Source organism: Diuraphis noxia, unplaced genomic scaffold (genome assembly GCF_037042655.1).
Source record: "Diuraphis noxia isolate RWA-SAM2 unplaced genomic scaffold, SU_Dnox_SAM2 contig0004, whole genome shotgun sequence".
Lineage (NCBI taxonomy): Eukaryota > Metazoa > Arthropoda > Insecta > Hemiptera > Aphididae > Diuraphis > Diuraphis noxia.
Window position 1 is genome coordinate 23,763,083 of NW_028301714.1, and position 15,419 is coordinate 23,778,501.

The window sequence follows — 15,419 nt, forward strand, 5'->3', positions numbered from 1 at the left end:
ATATTATTGTACATTCTTCTAATAATTATTGAGACATGGTGCCATGTCATTAGAAACATAAGGGTTAAAAATAGAAACAATAGAATTTAATTAAAAATGAATTAAATAGTAATATTACAATGATACACATTATTTAAATATTGCTGTTATAAAATATTGGTTATTTTTTTTTCTGCTTCATAATTATTACTTATCTAGGAGTACATGTTTGAAAATTGTGAACAAAATATGTACACATATTATGTACATTATAATGGCTCCATTCACTTAAAAGGATGTCAGCGCATCATGTTTTTTTATCTCAAGTATTCCAGGGCCAAATTTATATCATACACCACCACTACTTTGACCATTCTTGAAGTTATTTGTGTAAACCTTCTATAATTTGTACTTACCCCAATATAACTTAGATTCATATTCATACAAAAGTTTTTTAAGATAAATAACTGTTTATACTTTTATTTGGTATTAAATAAAACTTTTAATTATGGCTAAACAAACATAAAAAAATTAAGAATAGCAACTAATTTGTATATATGTAATTTTAACACTGTAGTTTTCATCATTAATGTAACTTAACTAAATACTGGAATCTAAAATATTAAGGTTAACAGTATATTCACAAGAGATTCACAGTAAAAAAAAAAAAAAATAATTATAATTATAATAATAATAATAAACTAAACAATAGTATATTAGAAATTTTGTCTGGAAAATATCTATACAAACATATGTGTACTAGTATACACATATTATACATATTATACAGTAAACAACAAATTAATACAATTATATTAAAAGAACTTTTTTTTCATAAATATAAATAAGTGTGCATATTATGTGTCTATAAAGGCTTTAAAACTAACAAAATGTCATGTCAATTAATGAAAATAAAATAATAATGATAGACTTAAAATCTGTTTATTATATAATCTTTTCCATAAATAGGTCACGTTAATGGTTCTCTCGTGGTGTTAGGCAACAAAAGGCACAAAAGCCCTCCACCTAAAAATAAAAAATGTATTGTTTTAAAATACTTACTGTTTTTCCAGTATTAATATTGCATAATTGTGTCTTACCTATCAGGAGCACAGCTACAATGTAAGTAGGTAATGGACAATAGAGATCTAGCAACGCAGCGATAACAATATTTCCAATAATACCTCCAAGTCTGGCAGCTACCATTGATATGGCCATTCCAGTAGCTCTATCCGTTAAAAAATATGACAATTAATTATTTTACATTCAAAATTCTTAGTTTGATGATAAATTTTATTATAGCCACTAATCACATTATACTACCTTAAATTTGTAGGAAAAATTTCTGTGATTAAACAATCCAAAGCAGCATTACCACAACTAATAGCACTACTAAAAATAGCAGATACTATTAAATTTTGTCTTTTACTTGTGATAAGTGACAAGCCAACAGCACATATTCCAGATGCCATTGTACTGAACACTGAATTAAAAAAAAAAAATTGTTGACATTTTTTAATAATGATAATATGTAATAATTACAGATATTGAGTTAATTTTAACATACCTAAAAAGAATTTTCTGCCTAATGTGTCCATTCCCAACACAGCAAATATATTGCTAGGAATGGCAGCTGCCACTGTAATAAATGATTCAAGAAAAACGCCGCTTTCGATCTTGTCTGAACATAGATCCACATGAGAGTGTGATCCTGTTTTAACTACGAATTCAGTCACCTATCCAATCAACAAATAAAAATAAATAGATACAACAATGATTTAAGAGTAACTCATCAAAGCTACGGTACCTCACACACAAGTGCTTGTTCACTACCATTATGAGCTCGAGCATATTCATCAAATCTATTAAATAGCTCTGGGAACCACATCATGAGACCATAATAACTGAAAAAAAAACAAACCAATTGTGGTTACTTTTCAATTTATATACAACCATAAACTTAACATACCCGATATGAAAACTGAGGTTAATCACAATAGATATCCACGTATACTTTAATATTGGTGGCATAAATATCATCTTAGTATTATGAGCTACTTCTTCAGTCATACTTTTAAAAGAAGTAGTTTTTTTAGTGTCATGTTCAATAGCATTCGACTTAGTAACCAATGATTTAACCTATAATTTTAATATTGTTAATATAAATATATAATATGTTGGGTTTGATTTAGTAGTGTAATATTTCTTATAAATGACAAATATGTATGCAAGTCTTAGTACTTTCATGAACATAGCAATTTATGCCTAATTATTTTACACCTAGTACCTATTTTAACTTAATTAATTTTAAATGTTACAACAATTATTAATAAATTATATCCACAACATTTCTGGAAATCACATCTAATAAATAGATAGCAGGACAATTGATATTAATCTGACGTGTTAATTTTTTAAATAATAAATTGAGACATCTTAAACTCGTTGAAACTTTTTCTTAATGTTTAATTAAAATAACATTATTTTATATCTCTTTACTGTTGTATATTTATAAGTTACATTAAAATTAAAATACTTTTATTATTCTAAGATTTTGATATAAATACTATTAGTGATATTTAACATTTTAAGGGTTCAGGTGTTTTTTAAATACATTATGTAATGTAACTCAACTTACTGGGTACATTTCTGGATCGTTTCCTGTATTGGTAGCATATATTTTCTTAAATACTTCTAACGCTTTTTTGTGATCATTTCGGGTCAGTAGAAACTTTGGACTCTCTGGTAAAAAAAACAGGAACACAGCAACAAGTACACTAGGAATGGAGCATATGGCCAAAAATATTCTCCAAGAATTGTATAAAAACGTAGGAGACCTGTATCCAATATCTTGTGGTATGATCATCCATGCTAATGCTAAATAAATTACATAATATTTATTTTTATTTTTAAAACTTTAAGTACAACTATGATCGTTCAACAATTAACAGAATTTTATAACAATTAATACAATAATACTCTATGAACATACATGCTACAAACAAATTTCCAAGTGTCCAAAATGCTGCCATTGAACTCAACATTGAACCACGTTTGTTCTTGGGCTGGAATTCAGCGAAATAAGACCATATAACTGGTCCACTGCCACCCAATCTAAAACATTTAAAAAAAAAAAAAAAAAAAAATGTTAAAAGAGAATATTGATTTACATTCACTACATTCACTTACGCAGCTCCATTTAAAAATCTAAAGAACATGAATACACCATAAGACTGTGCAAAAGTAGAAGCAACAATACAAAGGGCATTCATAAAACTTATAACGATTAATACTTTACGACGACCCAGTGCATCAGCTAGTGAACCCCAAATATATGCACCAGCCATCATACCTAGAATATTTTAAACAATTATGCATTCATTAAGTGGATGATAAATTGAATATTAAAATATTATCACACTAACCTATGAATATAATTGAATTTAGCCATCCTTTGGAAGATGTATTTAGCTTAAGATCACATTGGGCTGATGGTAATATGAATGACATGCATATAACATCCATTTCTTCACTAGTGCTGACAAAACCACATACGACCAACAGTAAATAATGGAATTTTCCATAACCTAAAGACATAATCATACTGATAATTAAACTAAAAATAATTACAAGTACAGAATACAACTATATTGTTATTAAAAAAAAAAAAACATAACATAATAATAGGTAGGTATAATTATTAATTAAATTAATTTTTGATATTTTAGTTTATTAAATAGGTATAGGTACCTACTTTACTATATTAATATAAATATTTACAACGTTTGATCACAAACGGTTTGAACATAAGATTAAGTCCAAAAAATAAACAAAAATAAATATTTTTAAGATTAAAGGTGAAAATCCACAGATTGGTCTTGTTTAATTATCTAAATTATTTGTAATTTATTGGTGATCAATGATAATTTTACTTATAAGTGTGGCGTGAATTAAAAACCGAATAAATTACAAAATGTACACAAAAATAAATTAAATTGGCCTTATTTTTAATTTGAATATTCTAAAATCGTGCACAATCGATGATTGACCACATCAGCTATAATTATTATAAAAATAACTAATATGGGGTACACAACATATAAAACATATTTGGTAGGTATAAATATTGCGAAACATCGGAATTTGCAATTACCAGTGAGTTCAATGGCTTGTTCGAAATCTGCCACCTCCTTGGTGACGGGAAACGAACCATTTTCTACGGCGTCTAATTTTTTTTCGTATCTGTCTAACGTCCCGCCTGAAAAAAAGACAACATAACATTAAAGTACACCGCAGTGAATTACAATCGTAAAAACATGAACTTCCGATATGGACTAGGTACTTACTTTTGATTTTAAGATCGATAGTTTCTTGGTTTTTTACCCTGCCATTATTGAATTTCGTGTCTGGAAAAATTATTTTAATACAATATATTACGTTAAACCGTTGAAACTTCGAAATCGTCGTATACACGACAGGGAAGACTGATGGAATATTATCGTTGTAGACTGTGGTGAATAAAATAACGAGAGAAGTGCACGTATTTGTTTTATGAGATGACGGATAGCTTAAAAGAAAAATGTCTGAAAACGATGATAGTTCCCGCTCTAAGTGTGTGACATTTCGACTAGTGTGGATTGTTCTCTAGATGATAATTTGTGGTGAATGTGGCGAAGAAAAACGAAAATAGATACGCGTGTATGCAAAATAAGACTGTAGTTTTTTTACCGCCGCCGTTAGGAGGGTCCATATCGTTGTAATAACGATCGTGGCCACGTCAAAGGCCGAATTCATCAACGACTGCAGTTGGTTGAGCCCGAGAGACACCACGACGCGCCGCCGCCGGTTTCACTACTATATGATAATATTAGTATGAAGTGTATGTCACATAATAATAATAATAATAATAATAACGATACGCGTATCTACAATGTACTATACAATACGGTTAATAGTCGCCGGTCTACAGTAGTGATTTTTATTCGGTGTGACCGCCGCCACCGCAGCCTGCACGACACGCGCGTACAGGACCAAAGTTCGGACCGTTCAATATTATTAATATAATTATTATTACTTCGAACGAACGTTGTTAAATCGACCGAAACACGCCACTGTTGAGAAACGAGAAGAAAAATAATAATAATAATAATAATAACAAGAACAAGATGACGGCGGTTATACGAACGAGGTTTAGAAGTTGTTCGGCGTCAACGATGTTGTGTGGTTTTTTCAATATCACACAGTATGTTTTATTAATCGACGATCGAACGGATTTTCGGGATGGTTTAAAAATCAATTCAAGCCCAATGCACGCGGGAAATCTGATCATCGCGAATAGATACGATCGCCACACCGCAGAGTTGCTGTGGAAATAATAATAAAACGATGGTTTTTTTTTCTTCAACTCCCGACAATATTGCTCGCAAACACGCGATAATAATATTATTATGCACCGAGATAAAGAAAGAGAGAAAGAGAGAGTGAGTGAGATTGAGAAGAATCCGTACAATGGCATTGTTTTCGGGTGCATGTTAAATTTTATTATTATTTTTCGCTTTTCGATTATGATCGAACATCGATCCGAGAGCACACGGATTCACGTGGAGGCGGCGGCGGCGGCGACGGCAGTGGCGGTGACTATACACAAGTGGTTCGAGACTATAATATCATCACAATACAACCATGAATGGGCGAACGACATAATAATATTATATTATACGCATGGTACGCGGGTATGCATTATTATTGTATTATTGTATTAGGTACCTACCACTACGCGTTTGGAAGGAATAAGAAACTACTACTACTACGTCCGAACTGAGAAATAAACAAACATTTACTATACACGCGGTTTTAGAGGTAGCCACAATCGAAATAATCTGAACAGCGTATAGTTACGTTGTAACAATAACAGTTGTAGTTCACTTTGTCGTGAGTTTTATATTTTGAAAACTGTAACGAAACATGTCACACGGGTTGAATAAATAGTCAGACCAAGTTAGTTAATACCGTTTGTAGTTAGTAGTTTGAACGGCGACATTAAGGTACACCATTTGCCAACACTCGTCTATAATATTATACCGCCAATTGAAATGCTATATTATGGCACACATGAATTCATTAGATTCGTTACATGTCACATGTCATGCGTTTAAAATATACTACCAATACCAATAACACGGCGTTTAACCGTTGTTCCTGATAAATGTATTAAAACACGTTAAGCGAATTAATGTTGGCCGAATTTCAAAAAATAAAAACCGCATACCTAATACCGACATAGACTTATCACGAACGCGATGTAAAAACGCGTAACCTGCAATGTTACATTACAAAATAATATAATATGATATAATAGTAGGTATTTTAAGTACCTATCATAGAATTATCAGTCGGACCTCGAAGAACCAAGTTCGAGACGATTAATGTGTACAATGTACTTATACTAATATTATTTCAAACGAGGATCTCTGCAGACGCGAATCTCGCAACTGGCTTGTCTTTCGGTGTTGTGTTATGTGAGCAATACGCTGAGAACTTGCATTAATTATTACAGCTATTTAGCTTCAGGTATCATGGTAGATATTCAAATTTTTTTTTAAACGAACCTAATTACAGTGAAATTTTAACACACGACATTATTCCATACGATCCCCGTGGCTGGTCATGAGATTTTTTGAAAGCAGGCAAATACAACGTCAAATTATAAATTAACTCGTCAATAGACAACGTTAGATGGAGAAAAAAGTGAGGAATATAAACGTTTTACATCGGGTTTTAACAATATAAAATTAAATAATATTTTTTTTACCTGGACTGTTGGATGCACTATGATCTACCACCATTTTAGTGTTATTAATCGGCACAAATTGGGCCGAGAATTTGGACGTGTTTGTATCTATCGGATTTCATAAAACTGGTATCATAACTTATCTCTGACCGGTCGTGTAGATGAGAGGTATTCCGATTGCGACGTCGATTTCATCTGCAAAACACATCACCAATAATTCAAAACGGCAATCAAAAATATTTGAACGAAAACTCGCGCATCCGACGACGCCAAATTTTATTTGCATAATATTTCAAATAAAATTGCGTTTACATAACAATATAATATTACAATACATCATCAAACTATCATAATTAAAATAGAATACGTACGTCGTACGGCAGGGTACGCGCGCCATATTATTAAAATACTGAACGGTTTGCGGGCGGAACGACGAATATTAGACTTAAACGTAGGTAGGTTAGATACTCGGAAACGACGTTCGGGCAGACCCGACTGACGGGCAACGAGTGTGCAATAATAATAATATATTATACACGACGACCGTTGGATAACCGACGCCACTACAACTAGTAATACTACTACGACTGATGTCTGCTCCGACGACGACGATCGCAACGACTGCGACGGCACACACACGTGTATGCGCCTTATATTATTTATACACAAACGATAATATTGTTATTATATATAGTATTATTATTATTATTATTTACACTCGCGCTCGTGTATGTGTATTATTATAATATAGGTGCAAGTACGCCGCTGAGCGTTGGATCGACACGCGTCCGTCGGTCGGGTTCATTAGAATGTGGAATGAAAGGCTGCTGTGCGAAGAGCTGCTGCTGCGGAACGAGATTTATTTACTATTATTTTTTTTTTTTTTTTATTTAATTTTTTTTTTTTTAACGCAGAGAGTGGAGTGTGCAGAGTGCAGACCTTGAAATGGACAGCCGCCTCGGGCCTCGTACGAAAATGAGATTGTCAATCGAACTCCATACGAGCGCGTATACAATAAATTGTATATATATATATATATATTGTATACACACACACTAGTACACTACGCGTGTGTGAATAACTTGTATAATAGCACAAGCTAATGTGGTTTTACACCGGATATTTATCGAGTCGCCAGTCGGAGGATCATTTTTAACGGGCCCACTTAAAAACGCAACAACGATTTTCCGCACATTGGTAGGTATAATATAATAATATATACGCAGGCGAATGCCATCGATCATATTTTAGTGTTTTAATATCGCGATATCCACACGAATGGAGTGTGTGTAATGGCCTACCTATCGTGGCGAATTCATGAGTGTAAACTCGATTTAGATCGATCTGATATTTTTTGATTTTCAAATCGCACGGTGGAACGCAGACCGAGCGCCGTAAGGCATAATGATAATAACTATAAGCATATAGTTGTCAAAGTAGACAAGATTAGGGAAACAAATTAATAACTAGTAAGAGTTGGTAACTATCAACAAAATAAAACACGAAGAAACGATGTTACGATGGATGTTGTATTTTATTTATATGTTATAACACAATCACGTGGTGCACTGTCTGTTTAAAATAACACAGGTATATTCGAGTAACAATTTTTTATTTATCATTTTTTAAAAAGTTAAAAATACTAAAAAAAGTACACGAATAACATTTAAAACTCTATAAACTATACTGCTTGAACACTTTAGTAGCTCATGTCTTAGGACAACTATCAGTGGTGTACCAAGGGTGGGGGAGTGTAAAGGTGCTGAAACTTTATATGGAAAAATAAAATATGGCACATAACCGGTTGGCACTTTGGAATTAAAAAAAATTTATAATTTTTTTTTTCATTTATTGCGTAGTTAAATACAAAATAAATATATATGTTATTTAATACCTGTAAGTTTTTGGACTAAACCACTAATATTTTCAGTTTAAAATTCAATATTATTTACAAATTAAAATGCATAGGTTAAGGGCCAGTTGTACCGTCTACGGTTAAACTTCGATTACGCTTAATCAGCTGATAACAGATATCTAACCGTGCAAATTCGGCCGATTAAACTCCGGTTAACTTTAATCAGAGACTGTACAACTGGCCCTAAGAAAGAAAAATTTTTTTTGAAAATATTAAGAGGATGTCAGCGCACTATTTGTTTTCTCTCTGACCCACGCGTAACATAGACAAAACGCATTTACAAAGAATCATTTTTTCTATGTCTTTAAGTAATTTTAGAGTAAAACCTTCCATTACAAAAAAAGATAAAGAATAATATTTTTGAGGGAATGACATATCGATTTTATATTTTATTGATATTTGACTTTCAAAATAAACAAAAAAACTACATTTAAATAATGTTTAAATTATTAAGACAAATCGATATGTCATTCCCTCAAAAATATTATTTTCTATCTTTTTTGTAATGGGAGGTTTTACTCTAAAATTACTTCAAGATATAGAAAAAATGATTCTGCGTATATGTGTTTTGTCCATGTTACGAGTGAGCCAGAAAGAGAAAACAAACAGTGCGCTGACATCCTCTTAAATATGAATATGATATGCGTATGAAAATCCAAAAATATGCATGTATTCCTGAAAATTGACAAAATACGCAAAACATGAATTTTCAATTTTCAATTCATTTATTTAACATTGGGGTAAAACCACTTGTCTACTAAAATCGAGAGCATACAAAATAATATGCAAATCCTATAACTACCAAGCCCTAATAATTACCTTAAGGTTATGGGGTATAGTGATTATGACCTATAAAAATATAATATAAAGTAAGGGGTATCAAATTCTGATTAACTTTGCAAAACCCCTCTCCCTCAATTAAAAAATCCGGGTACGTCAACGACAACAATTATATAAATGTTCATAGTTCATTTCTTTGAAAATTGTGACTTATATGGAGTTACTAAAGCTACAGTCTCACAGAATTATGATAGAAGATAGAACCATAATTATATTGATTATTAATGAAAATGTCATATGAACAATTTCATCTGAAATTATGTTCTGTTTGATTTATGTAATTTAAATTTAAATTCAAAACATATATTGAGATATTAACAGCTATTAATATATTGAAAAATAATACTTTTTTTAAGCATTATTCCTTAAAATATATACTGATCTTAGTTATACATTTTTGATATACGATTCCGAATTTTAGACAATAATAATTATAATTTTTTTAGTTTATAATTTTCTGTGTTAGAACAAAAAGATTCTGATATATTATACATATATATATATATATTATTATGAACACGATATATCATTAATTGAAACAATGTTAAGCTCTTTAGACTATCATACAAAACTGAAATGAAACAAATATTTAAATTTTATATAATAGTATGTATTAATTATCTAACCATAATAAATAATAATCAGAACAATAAATTGATATGGAAATTTACAGTCAATTTATATATATATATAGTCCTTTATCTTCGTTCATTAAATCATATTTACTCTCTAAGTAAACTTTGTATTTTTACAATACTACGTACAGAGCGACAGAAATAGTTATGCGAACCTAATTTATAAATAATTTATCATTTTTAAACCCAGAATATTTTTAGATTTTGAACCCGTATGTTAAGAGGTGTATTTTCAAGAATACATCTAATAAAATCTAATATCATATAATATGTGTCATTTAATTACTTCTAATAAAATGTAAGCTATTTAAAATAGAATAAATTTATAAGAATAACTCAAAACAACATGACGACAATTTAACGGATATTAACAACTTTTTGTTATTTATATACTTATCATATCAGTATATATCAGAGTGCAAAAATTAACGAATTATTCATCGTTATAACAAGCACATTAGTTCGAAATATTTATAATATAGCACCTACCTAAGAGACAAAATTTGAAAGGTATTCTAAACGCTAATAACCTGCAGTCGGACCGTCAGATTAGAATATATTAATTTGTTGACACATCTAAAATTGAGATAAAAAATATTGTTAACTGATTAAATTGTACAAAAAATACATTCTTGGATTGACCACTGACTTATGTCTTGTATTATCACCTAATGCTTGGTTCTAAATTTAAACCATTCATATACAGATGTAAAATAATATGCTTGGCGACTAATCCTATTGTTTTTTATATTAAAACATTTTTAACACACTGATAATAATTTTATTATAAACTATACTTTTATAATTTTTTTTTCCTTTTTTTTACGTAAAATAGAATAATTTCAGATAATTCATATTAGTTGATTCTAATAGTACTGTAAAGACGTTATAATATATTCAATATTAGCTATTAATATTTAAGAATATTTACATGTAATAAACTATAAAGCAATAAAAAAGTTGATGCAACTTAAGTTTGAGTAGTCAGTCGTCAGACGCTTACCGAGCACCATTATTAATATTTATGCTGATTTTTATACAAAACACAACAAAAAATTATTCATTCTATTTTCCAAGCTGACAACGTATGTATTATGCTAATATATATACCTATTATACTATTTATTGTTATCAAGTCAACACAAAATTTCAACTGAATTGCAATAAAAATTACTGTAAGTCGAGTATAAAATAATAGTAGTATGAAGTCTAGACTAATAATTTACGATTAATATTAGAATATTATAAGAGAGACAATTGACCTTCAAAAAGAAAAAAAATATGAAATAGTCCCTGAATAGTGAATTCAATTCCAACGCCCAAACAAATGGCAAAAAATGTTACTCATGAACACGTTTTAAATTTCCTGCAATTTGTGTTTCATAGACACTTGGATGAAATAACCTGTCTAAAAAAAGGTGTAACAAAACAAATTTTTATAAAAAGTTCAATCACGAAATAAAAAAAAAAGTAATTTGTGCATTTCCTGTAATTAACTAGTCAAGTCATCGTTCATTCAGCATTCATCCTATCGAACATAATTGAAAATAGATAAATATACACCATCCAATTAGCATGTTTGGTGTGACATTTTAGGTTGATAGTATTGCGTTTTACAATTTTACCAAAAGGCTATAATTCATGGTATATATTGTCTCGATACATTGTAATTTATTACGAACCCAATTTGTCTGCACAATAACCTACACTGGATTACGAAATAATAAAAATGAAAAGTTGCAATGTTTTAATTATGAGTGAATAGTCAAGTTAAATTTTTATCAAACATGATTATTATAATAGTTGACTGAATACTGAATACTGAATACTATTCCATTTTAAATATTTCAATAAATAATAATGTTGAAAATGTATTATTTTGTGTTATACGTAGAAAATCAATGTAATAATGTAAATCAAACTTAAGGAATCTACACAAATACTGAAATGCCCGGCCACCTGGGTCTAAAACAGTTAAGACAAAAGACAATAGTATAAAACGTATATAGATAAATATTATCATGGTAATTTGTCTCGAACAAGAATAAAATATATAATTATTATCAACACATGCATATTAGAACTACATGATATACGAGTAGAACACTCCTTCATAAAACTACCGTTTTCGCCCTCCTATCGCTGCTTTAATTATGTAATTACTAATTACTAATAAATTCATCTTGAAAGCTGATTTCCCAGTTTAATCCGTTAAATTTGTAATCAAATGAATATGAAATATTATTTTTTATAATTGTTGAACTACTTTAGTGTTTATCTTGTTTGTAATTATTCAAAGGGTTTAAATAATATATTAGTTGATATATTTTTCGTAACATCTTCTTTCTAAAAATAATACGTTTACCTACACATTACATGTGTAAATTACGCGTATATAACATATAAAAGTATGGCCAGTATGGGAAATTCTCGATTTATAATATTCGAATTTAGAACTAGAGTACTTAATGAGATATGCATTTAAAGTGTACATGAGTGGATTAAAATTTGTTGAGGTAACCGCGTGCCACTTCAATCTGCTCATCTAAACTTTAAATACTTTAACTCATCATCTACTCGTCATATTTTTGATTTTTATGTATAATGTATCAAATAACTTAAAAATGTTCTACTTTGAAATATGGAAATAAAACTGTATTGTCATTCAAAAAGTTCAAAAACTTAAAAAAAAATGTTATGGAAAGAAGAATCTTTTTTTATTTTCATAATAATATATACAATCTGTACAATTGGTGAACAATAAGCATATATGCTAAGATCTATAAATAATATGAGAAGACGAGATAAGAAGCCACCCACTAGTGGCACTTGACTGGGAGTTGTTTAATTACCTAACTAAGGGTGGACGTTTTTAATGAGTGGGTTTTGATGTGTTTGGAGACGAGTATGAAAAAATAAATGATTTACATGGATTTTACTAGTCTATGAAAAGGAGAACTAGAAACAGAAATATTTGCGAACAACTTGTGTACCTAAACTAATGAGCTACATATTGTCCTAAAAACAATTTTTAAACTTTAAAAATATAGGAAAAACTCAAAAAACTATGTTTTCCCTTCCGTATTACGACTATGCCTTTTATATAATAATATAATATGTATAACGTTAGTTATCAACAGTGTATAATATGGTACAGCGTTTCTCAAAGCGGAATGTTCTCTGACGGTTTCCTAGGAAAACCTCCCTTCATAAAAAAAAATAAAATAGAACATGATTAATACTCAATAGTACATATCAAATTATTTATTTTTATGCATTAAAATATGCTTATAATATTATCATAATTTTGTAGTTGCTAATAAATTACAATTCCACACAATACATGTCTAATAACGAATACATTTTTTATTATATAAGTAAAAAAACGTTATTTAGCCATGTGGTACGCGAAAATGTTCAAGCTGTGTAGGTGGTACGCTGATATAAAAACGTTGAGAACCGCTGGTATAGTAAATAAGCCATAAGATATAAACTATATAAACGTAACATACATACATACAGCAACTCAAAAAGGAAAAACTTTAAATGAAAATAGTTACGTTATTGATGTAAATAATGTACAATACATAAGTTAAAATAAAATCCAAAAACTAATTTAGAATAAATTACAGAATATTTAATATTCGTATATAATATATTGTAGGTCATAACTCATAACTCGCAAAAATAAATATAGTATTAAAACTAGCCCACTTTTATTATTTGATTAAAATGTTTTTTAAAGAAGTTTTTTGTTTTTTCGAAGATGATAAATAACTAAATCACTTGATAACAAATTATACGGTGATGATAACTAAAAAATAGAAATTTGTTAGTATAGTTTTTAGAAAACTTTTTATTGTAAAAACGTTTATCTAAGTTGATTGGTTTATTTTTCGTGATAAACACAAAATATTACTATCAAAATTGCCAAGGTGTGAAGACGAGAATAGATTAATGTGTGTGTGTATATTTATATATATATTCTCTACATTTAAATTATTATAAATGGTAATTCCTTGCTTTTTTAATTAATTTTAATCAGTACCTACTTTTTAATGTATATATGTGCGCAGCGACGACTCGAATGAGCTGGGATGTAATTCTTAGTAAAATTCCATTATACTCGTATTCATATATATATTCTGAATCCTAGATACAAAATAACCAATTATATTTGGTTAGAATTTGTTACATTCGTTTACGTTTATAAAATGTTGATAAAATATGATTTATCCCTTGTATTTATGACCTTGTCACGAAAACATAGTCTTATTTTTATGTACACCAACGTTTTGTTAATTATTGCAATTTTTTATACTATCTGTACATCTTACTATTTAGGTACAAATTACAACATAAGGAAATAAATTTAAAATTTAAATCATTTCATACTTCATTGTTATTTTATAAAGTATATTTTTTTCATGCATTCGTTTTAAGATAGTAATCATTAAATAAACACATTAAGCACACAATTTTTTATTATCAATTTAACACTCTTTAGGTATGAATACAATTTCAAAATAAATAAACCTCAATACACAGGTGTACTATGATCCCGGACACAAGGATTTCATAATGACGCAGCTGGATGACTTTGTTCCCTCAATGTCGCATTAATATTCATCATTTGTGTGATGAATATTATCACTCGTTCACACATACAAACACATCAATACATAAATCTATTGTCCGGATGTAATTAATTGGGTTGTTAATTGTTTTTACCTTAAACAAAAAACTGGGAAGTACTGAATGAACAATATAATCTGGCGATATGATCAAATTGTGGAGCGTTCAAATTTTATGTTTTGTTACGGTTGGATGAATATGATGAAAACTTCACGATCATAATTAAAACACAGCTGAATGAATATTATAATGTTAACAGATCTAATTAGTAATGTTATAATACGAATATTCTAAATTATGCAATAGTATTTAATCATAATATGCATTATAATATTATGTATAACATACTTGCATACATGTAACTAACTCGTATTTAATATTTATTTTAATTAACTCTTATCGGAGTAATAACTAATAACCAAATTAATAAGAATCGTATATAAAAATAAATAATCATTACTTGATGATATCAGTAATCTATGCATCTAAATTATATTGAAGTAAACCTTTTTTGATTGTATTGGTTTAGTGAGAGGTTTTTGTTTTTTAATCGATTTAATTAATACAAAATCAACCCTACAATTTATATTTTGTAATGTATTAAAGACTAATTCCTTGCTAATTC

At 29.2% G+C, this 15,419-nt stretch overlaps 1 protein-coding gene across 5 annotated transcripts in view; it reads right to left on the bottom strand.

Annotated features, from left to right (window-relative positions):
* Window positions 1–456: 456 nt before the first annotated feature.
* Window positions 457–15,419, bottom strand: part of LOC107169792 (synaptic vesicle glycoprotein 2B) — a 28,104-nt gene continuing 13,141 nt past the window's right edge. For 3 of the 5 annotated variants that reach the window (XM_015519660.2, XM_015519662.2, XM_015519661.2), the window contains exons 2-14: window positions 6,791–6,964; window positions 4,326–4,385; window positions 4,133–4,237; window positions 3,405–3,566; window positions 3,169–3,331; window positions 2,972–3,093; window positions 2,618–2,856; window positions 1,949–2,118; window positions 1,787–1,883; window positions 1,547–1,715; window positions 1,303–1,462; window positions 1,080–1,207; window positions 457–1,005 (exon numbers count right to left, since the gene is read on the bottom strand). In XM_015519660.2, the coding sequence (XP_015375146.2) occupies window positions 950–1,005; window positions 1,080–1,207; window positions 1,303–1,462; window positions 1,547–1,715; window positions 1,787–1,883; window positions 1,949–2,118; window positions 2,618–2,856; window positions 2,972–3,093; window positions 3,169–3,331; window positions 3,405–3,566; window positions 4,133–4,237; window positions 4,326–4,385; window positions 6,791–6,824 (1,665 nt within the window). In that variant the 5' untranslated portion in view covers window positions 6,825–6,964 and the 3' untranslated portion in view covers window positions 457–949. Of the gene's footprint in view, window positions 1,006–1,079; window positions 1,208–1,302; window positions 1,463–1,546; window positions 1,716–1,786; window positions 1,884–1,948; window positions 2,119–2,617; window positions 2,857–2,971; window positions 3,094–3,168; window positions 3,332–3,404; window positions 3,567–4,132; window positions 4,238–4,325; window positions 4,386–4,707; window positions 4,840–6,790; window positions 6,965–7,140; window positions 7,505–15,419 lie in introns of those variants that run through there. The other 2 variants (XM_015519658.2, XM_015519663.2) reach the window with 2 other exon arrangements.